This window comes from Amphiprion ocellaris, chromosome 21 (assembly GCF_022539595.1).
Source record: "Amphiprion ocellaris isolate individual 3 ecotype Okinawa chromosome 21, ASM2253959v1, whole genome shotgun sequence".
NCBI lineage: Eukaryota > Metazoa > Chordata > Actinopteri > Pomacentridae > Amphiprion > Amphiprion ocellaris.
The window spans coordinates 2,523,211-2,543,756 of record NC_072786.1 but is presented as its reverse complement, the minus strand read 5'-3'; the positions used below and the strand labels follow the sequence as shown (position 1 = coordinate 2,543,756).

Sequence of the window (20,546 nt, the reverse complement as noted above, 5' to 3'; positions counted from 1 at the left end):
TGTTTCACTACACGAATCTCTTTGATTAATTCTTCCCTTTCTACTCTGTAAACACAGCCTGCAGTTCAGCCCAACTCAGAAAAAGTAGCAGAATTTTGGTCATTTGACTGAATTACTAATGACTTTACTGAGGAGTGCAAAATGCTTAGTTTTGTACAGAATCTGGTTGGAGCAGAAGTAAGATTTTTGGTAAATTTTCAAATCGGACATTTAGGATAAAGTTATTTTTATTGACATTTCACAATTTTAAACGTAACCTCCCTTTGATGCTGGTTCGTGGGCTTTTTGTGTTGAGGGTTATTGGATGATTATGACTGAACTCTCAAGGTGTTCTTTCACATTTAATCCATCTGTTCTCCTCTCCATCTCTTCAGGAGTCTAAATGGCGTCCGTTCATGTTGAAGCCCCTCCCCTCTCCCCTCATGAAGCCCATCTTGGTTTTTGTCAATCCCAAGAGTGGAGGCAACCAGGTCAGGAAACTTTTTTTTACATTTATATTCACTGTGTTCTGTCATTTCAAATAATATTTTTTTCCACTGCTTATTGTTGCTTTCGGTGCAAATGTAAATCACTAAACCAAACCTTTTCTCACTAGTCTGTGCGGCTTTAGATTGTATTTTTTAAAACATGTGATTGTCTGTATTTGCATTTTTAGATAATGTTTTATTATTTATTATTTCATACCTCTGTTCCTGCAGGGTGCCAAGGTGTTACAGATGTTTATGTGGATCTTGAACCCTCGCCAAGTCTTCGACCTGTCTCAGGGTGGACTGCGAGAGGCGTAAGTGTCCTCCACCTAGGACAGACTGGACTTTCATTAGAAGCTGCAGCTTGACAGACTTCAGTAGACAAACATTTGTACTTCACTCAGAATAAAACTATTCACTGTAGCCAAATTAGCATTTATTTAACCTTGTAAGACCCAAATATAGAAAAAATCAATAAATATACACACACACACACATTTATATATATGTATATATATATATATATATATATATATATATATATATATATATATATATATACATATATATATACATATACATATGTATACATATATATATGTATATATATATATATATATATATATATATATATATGTATATATATATATATATATATGTATACATATATATATATATATATATATATATATATACATATATATATATATATATATGTATATATATATATATATATATATATATATATATATATATATATATATATACATATATATATGTATATATATATATATATATATATATATATATATATATACATATATATATGTATACATATATATATATATATATATATACACATATATATGTATACATACATATATATATATATATATATATATATATATATATATATATATATACACATATATATATGTATACATATATATATGTATATATATATATATATATATATATATATATATATATATATATATATATATATATATATATATATATATATACATATATATATGTATACATATATATATGTATATATATATATATATATATATATATATATATATATATATATATATATATATATATATATTTTACAGGGTTAAATCTCAGTCCACTGCTGAGGAAAAACACCACATCTCAGCTTTAGTCATTGTCTTCTTTTATTCAAATCTGCTGCTCATGGACTGAGCAATTGCACCCACTCAACACCAATCAGTAGCACTTTCTGCTACAGAAGCCTTTATTTATTCTGCAATTACGCCTCTGTTTTGTGAATCGTCAGGTTGGAGTTGTATCGTAAAGTGCCAAATCTGAGGATCCTTGCCTGTGGAGGAGACGGCACGGTAAGACCCTTATCCAGATATATTCTACTACTACTACTGTATTAGAGATTCCTGAAGCTCTGCTGTACGTCTCTGTAGGTGGGGTGGATTCTGTCGGCTCTCGATGAGCTGCAGATGAACCCGCAGCCTCCGGTGGCTGTGCTTCCTCTGGGAACAGGAAATGACCTCGCCAGGACGCTCAACTGGGGCGGGGTGAGTTCCTCGCCTTGACTTCTGCCACGGAGCTGACGGAGAGCGACAGGGCGTAGCGCTTCATTCTCCTCATGTTCATTCATTCATTCTGATAAATGACTTTAAGTTCGGGTCATTTCATCGCTGTATTTACGTCTGCTGGGTATAAAATACAACCACAGTGGCAGTTATTTACCTCTCCAAAACCTCTGGGAGCTTCAGAGTAACTCGGCCATATTCCAGGATGTGTCTCTTCCTGTGTATCTCAGCCTTTAAGCCCTGACATTTAACCCCTGTACGACCTTCATAAAGCACGCAGCATCAAGCAGATATGATGCTAGAGATGTTTCCTGTCATTAATTTGAGCCCTTTCGCCTCACACAGTTTAAAAACACGACACAAAAAGCATCCCAGCAGCAGAGCGTCTGCAGCGGGTACAGCAGAGTGGAGGTAGATTTGTTTTACCTGTTGATTCAGGTTAGAGATGGCATTAGAGCCGCTCTCCCTCTGCCTGGATGAGGTTTCTATTTGTGCTTCAGCTTTCTTCCACAATCTAGAGATAGGCAGGATTAGTCGGCGATTGTACGTTAGCTGTAGGTGAGAGCATGGGAGAGACTTCAGCCCCTCAGTCAGCCTCTAAACCAGGTTTGTCAAACTGATTTTAGTTCAGGTTCCACATTCAGTCCAATCTGATCTCCAGTAACCAGTAAAATCACAGCATAACAACCTATAAATAACCACAACTCCACATGTTTCCTTTGTTTTAGTGCAAAAAAGTACATTCTGAAAATGTTCACATTTAGAGAACCATCTTTTTACAAGACATTATGAACAACCTGAAATTTGTTAAGAATAACAAATTCAATTTCAACAACCTTCAGCCTCAGTTTATCATTTCCACATTACAACTTCCAGATCACAGAGTGTCTACAAAGGAACACAACATTTAGTCACAGCTATCTGGAACTGAACATTACAGTATTTTACTTTACAAAAGAGAAAGCAACAACAAAAATAAGACAAAATATTACAAAAATGAGACGCAAAGCGAACAAAAATGAGACAAATAAAAACAGGACCAAAAAAATTTGACAAATGAAAAAAACGAGACAAAAAAGTCGACAAACAACACAAGCGAGACAAAAAAACCCCATAAAACGACACAAATGATACACAAAACAGTGAATAAAGCAAAACACAAAATGACAAAAATAAAACAAAAGAACAAAAGTGAGACAAAAAGGAAACACAAACGACAAAAAACAGAAACAAAATGACAACCAATGCGCACTGTCGCTGTTGCCAATTTTTAAAAAAATGGCGGGTTTGGTTTTCGAGTTGCTCTCGTGTGTCGTCACTCCCTGTCCAATCGGTGGCCTGCACTTTGTAGACATCACATTATCGGCTCGACTCAGCTCACTGGAACCCCGGCCGAGTAGGTGCTAAAATAGTACTACGTCCTAATGGAAAACCTCACAAACCGAGTCGAGTCGAGTCGAGTAGGTGCTGGTGGAAAAGTGCATGTATTCCACATCTGAAAAGGGCTTGACATTTTCATCCAACATCTGTAACACCAGCGCTATTCAACATGCCTGTGTCAATTTTCTCCACACTACACTGATTTTGTAACACTTTTATAACATCATCTGTGACTCTACTGGGACCTTTCTTGAGCAAAACCCAGCTGAGGTCATCCTGGACTGACGTCAAGGTTAAAGTTTTAATAGAGGTAGCTGACGAAACTGGAGCTGTAATGTTCGAAAATGTGGGCAGGTGCCAGTCCTTTACGGGGAATGATCCATAATAAGGACTAAAAGTTGGGTTATTTGAGCCTCCTCTGCTTAGATTTTGACTTTTCGCTTTATGAGAGTACAGAACTGAGTGGGTGGAGTTGCAGAAACTTAAATAATACAGTATAATGCACTGCTCTTCTTCAGGAAGGAGGGGGATCTCACTGTTTGTTACCAAAATAAGGTGAAGTGCTGAAGTCTCAAGAATTTGCCCCTTGACACACACACACACACACACACACACACACACACACACACACACACACACACACACACACACACACACACACACCATTGCATAACTGTACTGCCGCGTACAAGAAGAGACCTTTTACAAGCACCCACATTCTTCCATTAGACTTTCCTTTAGATGAGGTATGTGGGCTTGTAGTGGTGATCAAACATCAAGTATGTCTCACTATGAGTCAAAAGCGTGACTCAAAAAATCTGAAAAGGTATTTCTTTTGATTTTAATTATGTTTTTATGATGATAAGCATTTTCTTCTTAAGAATTATTCCAGTCTCTACAAAAATACATGATCTGAATCATCTGTATTGTGTTTTTACCTTAAAATGACGATATGGACTTAAAGCTGGGTCCTCGCATCCTTGCTGGTCAGCGAATCCAAGCATGTCCACCAGGTGGTGCTGCGACTGAGAATGTATTTTGGCCTCGTTGGTGAAATATCAAAACTGTCCACCAGGTGATGCTATCACTGTGACTGTATATCAGTTTATGGAATTCATCAGGTCCGGACTCTGATCACACATGTAAAGTTTGAGCAGATTGGAGCATTTACAGGCTAGTTAGACTGCACTTCCTGTTTCACGGCGAAACATCGAAATTCTGGGAGCCTCCATTTCCACGACCTCAGACTTTTGTATTTTGATAATTTTTGATCACCCATTCCTGGAGTACATCCTGGCCAAATTTGAACGCTGTCGATGTTACCCTGTTTGAGTTTATAGCTCTTAAAAATGTGCAAAAATTGGTCCAAAATCATCCAAAATATGGCACATAATTCAAAATGGCCGACTTCCTGTTGTGTTTTAGGCATGGTTGTCAAAGACATTTTTGTGCGTCTTGATGAGTTACATATGCCTACCAAAGTTCATAACTCTAGGTGACACGAACTGGCCGTAGTTCCTGTTTGAAAGTTTCTAGGTGGCGCTATTGAACCATTCTGGGTCACACTTATCCCCCAAAATATCAGTTTTTCAGGCGTTTTTGAGTGTTTTTAGGCCTTCAAATTTGAGATTGTTTTGCCAGGCAACCCATGGGTTTCAATAGGGTCTTCACACCATTTGGTTCTTGGACCCTAATAACAGCATGAAACCGTCGGGTAACGCTTCAGAAATGTTTGGGACTAAAGTGTTTAGAACGATGTTAGTACTTACTGTGGTGGAGTGCAGTGAGCTGTACAGTCTGCAGTCAGCATGTACTCAATGATGAACCAAGGACGTGTGAATGACTCGGCAGCTCTGGACTGAACAGATAAACTCCTGATACATTGGGAAATAGACGCTTTGAGCAAAGACGGGGCTGAATGAGATAGATCTGTCGTTTGTGTAATTAGTGTTGTGTCCTTTTTGTCCTCCGGTTCATTGTGCATGTCTGACTGCAGCAGTTTTTATCCATTTTATATTTGTTCTTTCTTTTCTGTTCCTGTTCTTTTCTGCCCTTTGCTGTCCCTTTATTTCCTCTCTGTCCTGCTGCCTTTGTTTACTTCACTCTCATTCCTAGTTCTTTTTCTATTCTTCCCTGTTCTTTACACTTCAGTCCTTTCACTCTTTTCCATTCTTGCTCTCTTTACCTTTTACCAATTTTTCAATTCTCTTTTCTTCCTTTTCATCTCCTTCCCTCTGAGGGTTTTTCCTTTCTTTTCCTGCTTTTTTCCCTTCCTTTTTTCCTCTTATTTCTTACCCTTTTGTTTCTTTCTCCTCCTCTCCACCACTTTTTATTCTTTCAGACTGCCCGATGCTTTCTAGTTTACGTCGACTTTTCTCCCCTTCCTTTTCTTTATCCTTTTTTCCTTTCTCTCTCCTCCTTTCTATTATTTTCTGTTCCTTTGCTTTGTCATTTTTTAAATTTCCTTTCCTTTTCTTTCCTGTCCTTATCTTTCCTTTCCTTTTCTTTCCTTTCCTTATCTTTCCTTTTCTTTCCTTATCTTTCCTTTTCTTTTCTTTACTTATCTATCCTTTTCTTTCCTTCCTTTTTTGTTCCTTTCCTTTTCCTTTCTTTTCCTTTCCATTCCTTAACTTTCTTTTCTTTATCTTTCCTTATCTTTCCTTTCTTTTCCTTTTAGTCCTTTCTTTCTTTCATTATTTACAGCCACATTGTGTAACTTCCTTTTGGGAACCAACAACAGTCCTCACAGCGTAAATGATGTAATTTCAGGATAAATGATTGGGTTTAGTTTAGGTTGGGGGTTTTTGGTTGTGGTTTGGGTGATTTTTTTCTGGAAATAAATGTAAGCAAATGTAATGAATGTCTTGTGAAGTCATGAAAACCCGGCGGTGTGTGAGGTCCTGCTGATGAACCGCTACCATCAGATTGTTGTCTCCTTGTGTGTGTGTTTGTGTGTTTATGGTGTGTCCTTGGTACATTGATTTTCCGACTCTGTCTAAAGGGAGAGAGAAAATCAAAAGCAGAAAGATGAAATACTGGACAGATGTGATGGATGTAAGGAAGGGGAGGAAGAGAGAGACATGACTGATAGAACTAGTGTGTGATGGTGTGTGTGATGGTGTGTGTGATGGTGTGTGTGATGGTGTGTGTGATGGTGTGTGTGATGGTGTGTGTGATGGTGTGTGTCGTTGCTATTAAAGTGCTGATGGTGTCAGTGATGTAGCCTCAGTGATCGCCTACTGAAACCAATCATTACTGCTCTTCCTGTCTATCCACATGTGCTTCCATTCACTTTGTGAGTGTGTTGAATGTGTGGAGCTCTTGTTTGCAAGAAGATAGCAGATGAAAAGAGACCTTGATGGTTGATAGATAGAAGAGGCAAGAGGTATAGAAGCCATAATTTAGCTCTGAACACATCCCCTCATCCCCATTTCTTCTCTCCACATCAGCCTCGCTCTCCTTGACCGTTCTCAACCTCTTCCTCCATCTTTTATCTCCATTTTCTCCCATTTCACTCCATATCCTGTCTTTTACACCCTTTCAGTCCGTCCAAGATTTCGTGGGTTTTTTTCGAGATTGTCGCCGCTTAAAATGCCTGAATTCACAGCAGCTTTTCTCAAAAATTGCGATGTTTTAAGTGTATTTGTTACAATGAACCTGTGGGAGACAATGACAGTTGCTAAAAAGTTGCATTTTTTTCAGTGTTTAAAACATGTTTCAACATTTTAATTGACAATATTTATTCCTAAACCTTTTCTTTAACATGCTCCAACCCATTTACACAAGCCAGACTTGTGTAAAGGTCGACTTCACTGTGACTTTATGGGTCATTCCAGACAAAATGTTGTTATCGACAAAAGCGAGACAAAACAACAAAAACAAGACAGAAAACAGAAACAAGATAGAAATTGACAAAAACAAGACATACAACGAGAGAAGCAAGACACAAAATGACAAAAACAAGACACGAAAAGACAAAAACGAGACACAGAATAAGAAAATCGAGACACAAAATGACAAAAACAAGACACAAAATGAGAAAAATGAGACACAAAACGACAATAACAAGACACAACATGAGAAAGATGAGACAAAATGGCCAAAACGCGATACACAATGACAAAAGTGAGACACAAAACACCAAAACAAGACACACGAGAAAAATGAGACACAAACTGAGAAGAAACAAGACACTAAGCGACAAAAACGAGGCACAAAGTGACCAAAACAAGACCCAAAATGACAAAAATGAGACACAAAATGAGAAAAATGAGACAAAACGAGAAAAACGAGACACAAAATAACAAAAATGGGGCACAAAATTAGAAAAATGAGATACTAAACTACAAAAATGTCATCAATGTTGTGGGACACATGCATAATAATTATTGTTTAAAATATTATGTTGATTAAAAAAATGTTCCCACAATTATAGGAGACAACAACTGCATGTTTTAGTATTTTCTACATGGATTATTTGTTATTTGATGGATGGGGTGTAAAATGTCCTCTGGTTCTGGATTGACCTAAAACATTTTTCTGTACATTATGCAATGCCACAACTCAATATCTCCTTTTTTCTTTGCAGGGCTACACAGATGAACCGGTGTCCAAGGTTCTGTGTCATGTGGAGGACGGTTCGGTGGTGCAGCTGGACAGGTGGAACCTCCTGGTGGAGAAGAGTTCTGTACAGCCAGAGGAGGGAACCCAGAAGGTCAGGAGGCAGCATGAACACAGAGCTGGCTGCTGGGATATCTGTGTGTGTTTTATTGTGATTACAAGGTTAGAATAAGGTCATGCAGAGTCTTTTAGGCCATTACTCATGGAAAACCCAGTCTTTGTGTTACTTCCAGTGCTTCATTCTGATCTGATCTGTGTTCAGGTAGGAGTCATTGCCTTACTTTCTACTCCCATGTGTTTCCTGCAGCTCATTTACAATTCCTCCCACTATTTTTACAACCGAACCAGACAAGAAAAACACCGGGTAGTGCACTTGATGTGTTAACAAAGTAAAAACAAACAGTAGCAGGGTTGCAGACTGACACTGCTGACTTCTGTGTCAAATGCAATCCTGGATTTACAATAAAAGTTTGTGTGATTCACCGCCGCAAACCTTTTAACGAAGAAACAGCAGCAGGACGTGAATTTGTAGCAACGTAAAATAACAAATGCAGTCAAAAAGTCAAACAAATTACATGTCATATGTTTTCCAATAGAGTTCCACTTCATCGTATTTTTTGGGAACTTGATTATTTGAAGTGGCACAGTTAGGCCTGCTCTCCTGCACAAAATGCTTCTTTTCTATTCCTGATAGGATTCAGTGGTTTCAGTTGAGTCGTCCTTGACTTCGATAGAAAACGTCATGAGGTCAGGGAGAGGTGTGAAGCAGAATTCATGAGGACAAAGGAAAACACAACTGTGGTGTGCTAGGCTACATGTTATGGAAGATGTTGATGTGGGTGGGTGGTGTGATGCTTTGAGTCGTCCTGCTGCAAATAATTGCAGCCTTTTGTAAAGGATGGACCACTGCATCTTTTGCAAAATAAGACCTTTCCTTAGCATTTAGTTGGTACTTAGATACCATCCATCCATTGTCTTCTGCTTATCCGGGGTCAGGTCATGGAGGCAGCAGGTGAAGCAGGTCATTCCAGACGTCCCTCCTCCCAGTAACACTTTCCAGCTCTTCTTCGGGGATCCCGAGGCGTTGCCAGGCCAGATGAGATACACTACCTAGAACTCGCTGGAGGGATTATGTCCACTACCTGTCTAAATTGTCTCAATGAGAAAATGTGTCCAAACTTTAGTGGACATAATCCCTCCAAGGAGTTCTGGTTCTGCCCCTGGGTCTCCTCCCAGGAAAATCTCCAAAGGAAGTCTTCCTGGAGGATCTGAATCAGATGTCCAAACCTCCTCAGCTGGTTCCTTTTGAGGTGAAGGAACAGCAGATCTACTCCGAGCTCCCTCTGGATGTCTGAGCTTCTCCCCTTATCTCTAAGGCTGAGCGCAACCACCCTACAGAGGAAGCTCATTTCAGCTGCTTGTATCCGTGATCTTGTTCTTTCAGTCACTACCCAGAGCTCATGACCATAGGTGAGGGTTGGAACGTAGATGGTTCGATACAACACCTTCATTACTGCTGCAGCTGCACCAATCAGTCTGTCTCAGGCTCCATTTTCCCATCACTCATGAACAAGATCCCGAGATACTTGAACTCCTTCTCTTGGGGAAGCAACTCCCCCCCAACCCAGAGGAAACAATCCACCGGTTTCCATCAGAGAACCATGGCCTCGGACTTGGAGGTTCTGATCCACATCCCTGCTGCTTCACACTCAGCTGCAAACCGCTCCATTGCAGCTGAAGGTCACAGTCTGATGAAGCTAACAGAACCACATCTATCTGTAGAAAGCAGAGATTTGATCCTGAGATCCCCAAACTGGACATCCTCCTCACCCTGGTGGCGCCTTGAGATCCTGTTCATAAACTTGTAGATACTTCCAGGTCATTTCACTCGTTTAGGAGCCTTCCCAAGTAAAAAGGACTCTTCAACCCCAGCATAGCCAGGATGGTATTTAGAGAGCTTCAACAAATTAATTCTCAAGTTGCATCCCTTGCAGTTTACACGTCATTTGCGTCCTAAAAAAGTGAATTTGAATGAAGCCACTTGCCAGGTGTTCAGCCAGGACATGAGAGGCCTCTGTGAATATATTATATTAATACTGTGAAATGTTTCCTGTGTCCTCAGCTGCCCCTGAATGTATTCAACAACTACTTCAGCCTGGGCTTCGATGCTCACGTCACCCTGGAGTTCCACGAGTCCAGAGGTCTGTGGAAGCTATTTCAGCGTCTTTCTCTTTTCACATTTCCCCCCTGTATTTATAGTCCATTAAGTCCTCCTCTCTTGTACTAATGCATCATTCTGCACTGTTGTGAAAAAAAGATGAGCGGAATAAAATGAAATATTTAAAAAGTACTCACAGTCGGATACAGATGAGTTCCTCTCTCTTTCACTTTACACCTGTGTGTTTTGTTTTAATCCCATTGTTGTCTTCTTCTGTGTTTCCAGAGGCCAACCCAGAAAAGTTTAACAGTCGCTTCCGCAACAAGATGTTCTATGCAGGAGTGAGTGTCCCACACATAAAAGCCTTCTTCTCTTTCAGACACATAAGAATGACAACCGAGAGGTAAATGATGGGATGTAGGGAGCTTAGAGACACAACAGTGAGAGACTGAGGAGCTAGAAGAGCAGCTATCTTCAAGAGGGAGGAGGTTATGATGAAGCAGACGTTCTATGGGTCTTCAAAAAGGAAAAATAATCTGTTTTAGAGTCTCTGAGGGTTTTAGATCAATAGTGAACAGTGTGTCGTATGCATCCCATGTTCTTGCTAAACAAACATCATTTGACGTTTAATTCCTTAGATTTATAGTCATCAAACACCATCATTCAATTGGAAATCCAGAACTTCTCCAGCTTCAGGCAGCATAATTGGGTTTTCTATTCAAATCTAAAGCTTCATCTACATCACGGGTGTCCAACATGCAGTCCGCGGGCCAAAAGCGGTCCTCCAGAGCAGGGGTCCCCAACCTTTTTTGTACCAGGGACCAGTTTCATGCAGAAACACTTTTTCAAGGACCGGGTAGGAGCGTGAAGGTTCCAATAACAAAAACCTTAATCATTATATTTAGTATGTAATCTGAATGCAACAATTACATTTTATATTAGGCACTTTCATGAACTATTACACTATAACATCAACTCACCAAAATGTAGAATCAGTGGGAGCTCTGGGCTTGTTTTCCTGCAACTAGACGGTCCCATCTGGAGGTGATGGGAGACAATGACACTTGACTTGTATTCCTTACATCCAGTCTACTCCGTAGTCTTGTTTTTGTTGCTGTCACTGCAGAAAACCCCGCCTCACAAAGATAAGAGGTTGAAAATGGAAGCAGGACTTTCAGTGCTTTTGTGGCAATGTCAGGATGTTCTGCTTTGACTTTACTCCAGAATGCAAAGAGATTTGAAGTTGTTCCAAACATGGATTGAAGGCCACCATCATTTGCAATCTCAACTAGTTGTTCCTCTTCTTGTAGGGTTAAAGGGATGGGAGTCGGAGCAGAAACATGTAGGAGAGTTATCCGTTTTTAACGAGGGAAATGTAACGAGCTGTAATTCTGTCTGATTGGCTCCTTTTCTCTCTTTATGTGCCTACAGGCTGCCTTCTCAGATTTCCTCCAGAGGAGCTCCAGGGATTTGTCCAAACACGTCAGAGTGGTGGTGAGTGTCAACACACTCTCTCTCCGCTGGTGTCGTTTTCCATGTCGACATGTCTGGGCAGCAGCTGATTAGAAAGGCCGTCCTTCAGCTGCTCTTCTGTCTCGCTGAAGTGTCCTCCAGTAGAGTATTAAAGTCTTACTGCTGCTGCTGACTGACCCTGAACGCTCACCTCTGTACTGGGGTTACAGCAGCAGCTAAAAATCGTTTTTATTATCACTTCTAAGGATTATTTTCTGGGTTAATCATCTGCAGAATGCCAATAAGTTATGAAAAACGCTCGACACAAATTTCCAAGGTGAAGATGAGCATATTTAACCCTGCGGGTCAAAATTGACCCGTTTTAAAGTTTGAAAATGTGGGAAAAAATATATTTTCACGGTGAAACTTCTGATGTCAACATTTTCAACATTTTTGGGAAATCTTTGAACATTTTTTGGTGGAAAAAAAGAAATGTTAAAAATGTTTACATACAATGTATACATTTTTGCAATTTTTTGGCTCATTTTTTGCTTTCTTTTTTCTACCTATCTAATATCGAAAAAAATTAGCAAAGAAATTAGCAAAAACATTTGCAAAAATAATGTAGATCTCTCTATATATAAATAATAAAAAATAATAAAAAATTAAACTGATGTTTTTCTTTAACAGGGGGGTTTACAGGGTTAACTGATGTATTCTAACAGTATTAAATAATGCTTTTGTTTGGGACTTTTCTGTTCCTCTTGTGAATATTTACAGTAGCAGCTAAACTATTGTGCCTGTGTTCATCATAAAGCAGAAACATGTCAGTCACTGCACTAACTGATGTGTTTTTAATAGTTTTTGAATGACAATAGAGGTCAGCGGCACAGAGAAATAATGCCAGGCTTTGGATACACTTGTTAATAGAATCTGTTGTTGTTTTGTTTTGTTGATTTGTTGACAGAAAACTATAGATTATCTGCAGACATTTTTGATGAGGGTTAGCAGAGAGTTCAGGGTGATTTTACTGACTTTCCTGCATCCTTGGTGAACCTGGATGATTCCATGTGTTCAGAAAAAGACACGTCCTGCTTCTCGTTTGTAATTTTCCACATTGCATCTCATTGCTGCAACAAATCATTTGACGTCTCCGCAGAGAGCTCACTTGACCTCTGACTGGCATCAATCGCTTTCCACCGCCGCTGACTTCAACACAGTCATAAGATCAAGAGCAGAAATAGTGAGACTGAGAATAAAACCTGGGAACTGAGAGTGGAGCTGGACACGAGATCTAACAGCATATGAAGGATCTGAGAGTGAAAATGAGTTGTTATACTGCTGGTTTTGTAAAACACCGACTGAATCCTCAGATCAAACCAAATGACTCTTTCTAAATCAGTTTCTCTTTCCCTGTCTGGTTCAGTGTGACGGTACAGATCTGACTCCCAAGATCCAGGAGCTGAAATTCCAGTGCATCGTGTTTCTAAACATTCCCAGGTAGGTGATGACACAGAACACACAATGATGGTGTAGATTTAGCAAATTATGTAAAGTAGTTCTTGATTTGGAAGGTTCTACTATATGAGGTTTATCAAGAAGGTCTGAGGCTGTGCCGCTAAAATGCAGAAACTGTTTCTGAATAAAAGTTGGCCACCATCCTCGTCATAGTGATCTTCTTCCATGGTTCCCATCGCTTCTGCCACCATCTGCGGCGTACGCTGAAACTTCTTCACTCTCTCAACACTTTAATTTTATTTTGGGGAACAGGAAGAACTTGCAGGAAGCCATATCTGGTGAGTAGGACGGGTGGGATGATTAGTAAAGCCAAAAAAAAAACTTTGTGCGTTCATTGGCATCATGGAAGGCACCACGATTCAGACCATTTGTTTGGAATGTTCTGTCTTGGACACCTCGAAACATTTCAGCAGAACTGGTGGACAAATCTACAAGCAAAACTCTGAGAATGTTGAACAAAACGCTAAGCATGCTGCCCTGACAGGTCTTCTTCAGTCCTGGACACTGTGGGCTCCATTGTGAAGACTGATGGTCATAGTTGTTCAGCCAACTTTGGCTCCCCATGATGATCCATGAAATGAAGATTGGCTCTGGCCAGAATAAGACTTGTAGAAGACTCTTTAATGTGGCAAGAGCACTGGAAAACTTGGAAGACCTTGGGAGATATTGGCCAAATATAAAATGAGACACAAAATGACAAAATGAAGACAAAATGACAAAAATGAGACATGAAATGACAAAAACGAGACACAAAATGACGAGACAGAAAATTACAAAAATGAGCCACAAAATGACAAAAATGAGACACAAAATGACAAACGTGACATGAAATGACAAAATCGAGACACAGAGTGACAAAAACAAGACACAGAATGACAAAAACGAGACACAAAATGCCAAAAACGAGACAGAAGATGACAAAAACGAGACACAAAATGACAAAAATGAGACACAAAATAACAAAATTGAGACACAAAATGACAAAAATGAGACACAAAACGACAAAAACGAGACACAAAACCGAGACACAAAAGGAAAAAATTGAGACACAAAACTACAAAAACAAAATAGAAAATGACAAAAATTAGACACAAAATGACAAAATTGAGACACAAAAGGATAAACGACTCTTTAAACGTGGCAAGAGCACTGGAAGACCTTGGGAGATGTTGGGAGATGCTGGGAGATGTTGGGAGATGTTGGGAGATGTTGGGAGATGTTGGGAGATGCTGGGAGATGTTGGGAGATGTTGGGAGATTTTGGGAGATGCTGGGAGATGTTGGGAGATGTTGGGAGATGTTGGGAGATGCTGGGAGATGTTGGGAGATGCTGGGAGATGTTGGGAGATGTTGGGAGATGCTGGGAGATGTTGGGAGATGCTGGGAGATGTTGGGAGATGTTGGGAGATTTTGGGAGATGCTGGGAGATGTTGGGAGATGCTGGGAGATGTTGGGAGATGTTGGGAGATGCTGGGAGATGTTGGGAGATGCTGGGAGATGCTGGGAGATGCTGGGAGATGTTGGGAGATGCTGGGAGATGTTGGGAGATGTTGGGAGATGCTGGGAGATGTTGGGAGACGTTGGGAGATGCTGGGAGATGTTGGGAGATGTTGGGAGATGTTGGGAGATGCTGGGAGATGTTGGGAGATGCTGGGAGATGCTGGGAGATGCTGGGAGATGTTGGGAGATGTTGGGAGATGCTGGGAGATGCTGGGAGATGTTGGGAGATGCTGGGAGATGTTGGGAGATGCTGGGAGATGCTGGGAGATGCTGGGAGATGCTGGGAGATGTTGGGAGATGCTGGGAGATGTTGGGAGATGTTGGGAGATGTTGGGAGATGCTGGGAGATGCTGGGAGATGTTGGGAGATGTTGGGAGATGCTGGGAGATGCTGGGAGATGCTGGGAGATGTTGGGAGATGCTGGGAGATGTTGGGAGATGTTGGGAGATGTTGGGAGATGTTGGGAGATGCTGGGAGATGTTGGTCAAATTTAAAATGGAAAAGTTTTTTTATCTTTTTATGGGCACATTTATGGAACTTTTTGACGGCATCTTGTACGTCATGATGCCTGTCAGGTCCCACTAAACACCAGGCTGTCAGTGTCATCTGTCGCTTTTCGTGTCCTGACTTGTATTATTCATTATCGTTCAGGTTTTATACTCTGACTGAAGCTGTTGACGTCAATCCTCCCACATGAATCAATAAAAGCAATTCATTAGCTGAGTGGTTGGAATCTCTGCTGTTACAATCTGAACCTTTACGCTGTTTTGGAGACCCAGATGTTGTGTATTTCTACCTGTGTGCAGGTACTGTGCTGGCACCATGCCGTGGGGAAACACAGGCGACCATCGCGACTTCGAACCTCAGCGCCATGACGACGGCTGCATCGAGGTCATCGGCTTCACCATGGCCTCGCTGGTAAGAAAACGATCGAAGGGAAGCAGCAGGAACAGAGTCAACACTGCAGGATTGTTCCCATGTGGTCAGGGTGTGAATCTCTCTTTTGTCCACCAGGCGGCGCTGCAGGTTGGAGGTCATGGAGAGAGACTTCACCAGTGCAGAGAAGTTGTCCTCACTACCTTCAAGACCGTACCTGTTCAGGTGACTGTTACCAGAGGTTGAATAAGACTTTAAATCCAACCTAGAGAGGAAGCTTTGGAGGAGGTGAGATGATACACAATGGACAAAATACTCCTCTCAAAACAAGGAAAAAAAACTTATTTCAAGGAACTTTTACCTTGAAATAAGTGAAAAAATCTGCCAATAGAACAAGTGAAAAATGGCTTGGTAAGATTTCTTGAAATAAGATAAGATATTTAGAATATTGAGATCTTAAAATTAGCTGGAAAAACTTATTTTAAGATATATTTTACCAGGATTGTCAAGCTTAGGTGTCTTAATCCTCCTGTTGTCCTTATTTCCGGCACCAAAAAAAATATTGTTTCCTTGTCTGAAAAAAATCCCAAAATTCCCTAAATTTATAAAAATTTGCAAAATCTTCAGGAAGAAAATTCTTGAAAAGTTTCCCTTAAAAGTTTTATTTAAAAAAAAAAAAATTCCAACTTTTGCAAGAAATAAAAAAAGTTTAAAAAAAAAAAAAAATATATATATATATATAAAAATTCTAAATATTGTCAAAAAATGAATAAAAATCTTCCCAAAAAAATCCTAAAAATATCTAAAGTGATTCCATATATATCAGTAAAACTTCCAACATTTTCTTTAAGAATATTCACAAAAAAGAGATTTTTTTTGTGACTGTTCTTATGAAACATTTTTAACATTTCTTTTTTTCCACCAAAAAATGTTCAAAAATTTCCCAACAATGTTGAAAATGTGGACATCAGAAGTTTCACTGTGAAAATATATATTTTTCCCCACATTTTCAAACTTTAAAATGGGTCAATTTTGACCCACAGGACGACATGAGGGTTAAACTTATTTTGAATTTTCTTGTAAAATTCAGCTCAAATCAAGATAATTTCAAGATTGTTTGACTTAACAAGATATTTAAGATGCATTTTCTTAAAACAAGTCCCTCCATCTGCTGAAATGTGTCTTGTGAAGTGAATTTATCTTAAATCAAGTGGGATGAGACATTTTGACTAAAAATAAAACAAACAGACTTGGTAAGATTTAGAGTTTTTGCAGTGCATTATCAAAGGCAGAATGCTCTTTAACCAACATTTGAACAGAGTTTTTCAGATCTTATCGATGTGTTGACGTCTCACAAAAAATTAGAACGTTTTTCTTCATTATGCTGAGGATGTCTTGGGGATGTTGTTGAGGAAACATCTTTTATAAGGTCCTTCTATAAACAGTACCACAGAGTTAACCCTCGTGTCGTCCTGTGGGTCAAAATTGACCCGGTCTAAAGTTTGAAAATGTGGGAAAAAAATATTTTCACAGTGAAACTTCTGATGTCCACATTTTCAACATTTTTGGGAGATTTTTGAACATTTTTTGGTGGAAAAAAAATAAATGTTAAAAATGTTTCTTAACAACATTCACATAAAAATAAAATGATTTTAAGTGAATGTTCTTAAAGAAAATAGAAGTTTTACTGATATATAGAATCACTTTGGATATTTTTAAGATTTTTTTGGAAGATTTTTACTCATTTTTTGAAAATATTTACAAGAATTTTCTCGCCAAATTTGGGGGATTTTTTTCTGTAAAATTTTTAAGGGAAACGTTTTTAAGGAATTGTTGGATTTTTCTTCCTGAAGGTTTTTCAAATTTAAAATGTGGGGAGAAAAAATCTCTTTAGATATTTTTAGGATTTTTTTGGAAGATTTTTAGTCATTTTTTTGGAAAATATTTACAAGAATTTTCTTGCCAAATTTGGGGGATTTTTTTTAAAAATAAAACTTTTTAGGGAAACTTTTAAGGAACTATTGGAATTTTCTTCCTGGCGATTTTGCAAATTTTCATAAATTTGGGGAATTTTTTTGCTGAATTTTTGGATTTTTTTCAGACAAGGAACCAATATTTTTTGGTGCCTGTAAATGAAGACAACAGGAGGGTTAAGGAATGATGTTCCCAGTGCAACGTTCAGGAAACATTTTTAGATTATAGTGCGACACCAAACATTTTTAGTATGTCTGGAGAAGATTATTCTACCGTTGAAAATAACATCTTCTTGGTTAAAACTTTACTATAAATTGGTGGAACATTCATAGGAATACTTTTAGAACGCTATAAAACTCATTCTAGTAGGTGCTTTCTGATTATTTCTAAACGTAGTTCAGTTCAGTCTTTATGAAGACTTTAGTTTTTCTGGTCAATTTTGACGTTTTCGGCTATTTTGCGTCAATATTGCCTCCTTCAGACTAGCCCAAAAATGAATTATTTTCCAACACTTGATCTGTTGTCTCTCTGTGGATTTCAGTTATATTCCATATCTTTAAAGGCCAATGGTTTTTTTTCTTATTTACATACACTAACCTTCCTATTTTTGTTCCTATCTATATTCTGAACGTTAATAGTGTGGGGTTTGTTCATAGCCTGATTTATAGAACATGTTTTTCCTAAAAGCATACCAGATGTTTTTTTCAGGCTGTTTAATTTGTAAGCAAAGTGAAACAACGGACCTCCTCACATCTGTTTCCTGAGACAGGTGTGTTGGAGAGGGATGAGCATCTTAAAGAGTTTCAAACAGACTCCTACACACAAAAAAGCTCCTGAGCGCAGATTATGGTTTTATGATCATTGTTCATTGTGACAGATTGTCTTCTTTCATCAATGGCTTTGTTCACTTTCCATGTCAGCATATTTCTCTTGGGATATCAACATATGGCAGCTGGAAGACTTTGGAAATGTGTATATTTTTGAAAAGCAGTTCAGCTGTCAGAAAGCATCATTGGTGTAGTTTTTTGTCTCGTTTTTCGTCATTTTTTTGTCGTTTCCTGTCGTTTGTCTCATTTTTGTAATATTTTGTCTTGTGTTGTTTTTTTGTCTTTTTTTTGTCTGACTTTTGTCATTTTGTTCATAAAGTAAAACACTTTGTGTCTCGTTTTTGTTGTTTTATGTGTCCATTTTGTTGTTCTGTGTCTCGGTTTTGTCTTTTTTAGTCTCGGGTATGTCGTTTTCTGTTTCATTTTTGTCAATTTTGTCTCGTTTTTGTCGTTTTGTGCCTGGTTTTTGTCGTTTTGTGTCTCATTTTTGTCATTTTGTGCCTCATTTTTGTCCGGCCCACTTGAGATCAGATTGGGCTGAACGTGGAACCTGATCTAAGATGAGTTTGACACTTGTGCTCTAATTAATTATTGGTTTGTCCTGTTTGTCACACAGGTGGATGGAGAACCCTGCCGACTGGCTCCATCAACGCTCCGCATCTCCCTCCGAAATCAGGCCAACATGGTCCAGAAAAGCAAGAGGCGAACTTCAGTACCGCTGCTCAACGAGTGAGTCACACACACACACACACACACACACACACACACACACACACACACACACACACACACACATAAACACACATAGAAACACAGACACCGAAACACACACATATAGGAAGCAGGCCAGCAGCGCTGTAAAAACCCGGCTTGCACTGAGTGAGTCATTCAGTCTGTTTAGTGGGAGCTGACATTCACTCCTCAATCCACAACCAGAGGAGGGATACGTAACGTTAAAAACAACCAGAGGAGGGATATATAACATTAAATACAACCAGAGGAGGGATATATAACGTTAAAAACAACCAGAGGAGGGATATATAACATTAAATACAACCAGAGGAGGGATATATAACGTTAAATACAACCAGAGGAGGGATATATAACGTTAAAAACAACCAGAGGAGGGATATATAACATTAAATACAACCAGAGGAGGGATACATAACGTTAAAAACAACCAGAGGAGGGATATATAACGTTAAAAACAACCAGAGGAGGGATACGTAACGTTAAAAACAACCAGAGGAGGGATATATAACGTTAAATACAACCAGAGGAGGGATACGTAACGTTAAATACAACCAGAGGAGGGATATATAACGTTAAAAACAACCAGAGGAGGGATACATAACGTTAAAAACAACCAGAGGAGGGATATATAACATTAAATACAACCAGAGGAGGGATATATAACGTTAAAAACAACCAGAGGAGGGATATATAACGTTAAAAACAACCAGAGGAGGGATATGTAACATTAAATACAACCAGAGGAGGGATACGTAACGTTAAAAACAACCAGAGGAGGGATACGTAACGTTAAAAACAACCAGAGGAGGGATACGTAACGTTAACCCAGCAACAGGTTTACCTCCAGAGACATTCTAATGCTGTGGTTTCCTTCTGCTGTGTCAGTTTATGGATGTCCTCCAGGGATGAAGCAGAAATGTGACACTAACTCTCCTCCATCCCTGTAGCACTAATAACTCCATGTTTATCTGTCTATGGATGTGGCTCTATTTCCTGACCAGCTACATGTAGAACATTTAACTCCAGGAGTGTCTCTGTTCTGCTGTCAGTGTTTGTCTACTCACCTCTGGGCTTTTCTCCTCCTGTCCCTCCTCCTGTCTCTCCTCTTCTTTTCGTCTCGTCCTCCTTCATCTCCACTCCTTTGTTTCTCCAAACGCACGACTGGGATCTTCTTGGTTTTTATTTATTATGTTCATTTGTTTACCTTTTCTCCTTCCTTTGTTTGCGTCCTCTCCTCTTTTTCATTTCCTCCTCTCCTCTCTCTCCTCTCCTCTCCTCTCTCCTCTTTCCTCCTCTCCTCTCCTCTCCTCTTTCCTCCTCTCCTCTTTCCTCCTCTCCTCTCCTCTTTCCTCCTCTCCTCTCCTCTTTCCTCCTCTCCTCTCCTCTTTCCTCCTCTCCTCTCCTCTCCTCTCCTCTCCTCTTTCCTCCTCTCCTCTCCTCTCCTC

The 20,546-nt window shown here is 39.2% G+C and overlaps 1 protein-coding gene across 5 annotated transcripts in view; it reads left to right on the top strand.

The window, feature by feature from the left end:
- dgki (diacylglycerol kinase, iota) overlaps window positions 1-20,546 on the top strand; it is a 97,471-nt gene that overhangs the window by 62,502 nt on the left and 14,423 nt on the right. For all 5 annotated transcript variants that reach the window (XM_055006813.1, XM_055006811.1, XM_055006812.1 and 2 more), the window contains exons 10-21: window positions 375-470; window positions 699-781; window positions 1,774-1,834; window positions 1,913-2,026; window positions 8,013-8,138; window positions 10,167-10,245; window positions 10,488-10,543; window positions 11,634-11,696; window positions 13,081-13,154; window positions 15,478-15,589; window positions 15,686-15,772; window positions 18,965-19,077. In XM_055006813.1, coding sequence (XP_054862788.1) covers window positions 375-470; window positions 699-781; window positions 1,774-1,834; window positions 1,913-2,026; window positions 8,013-8,138; window positions 10,167-10,245; window positions 10,488-10,543; window positions 11,634-11,696; window positions 13,081-13,154; window positions 15,478-15,589; window positions 15,686-15,772; window positions 18,965-19,077 — 1,064 coding nt within the window. The remainder of the gene's footprint in view (window positions 1-374; window positions 471-698; window positions 782-1,773; window positions 1,835-1,912; window positions 2,027-8,012; window positions 8,139-10,166; window positions 10,246-10,487; window positions 10,544-11,633; window positions 11,697-13,080; window positions 13,155-15,477; window positions 15,590-15,685; window positions 15,773-18,964; window positions 19,078-20,546) is intronic.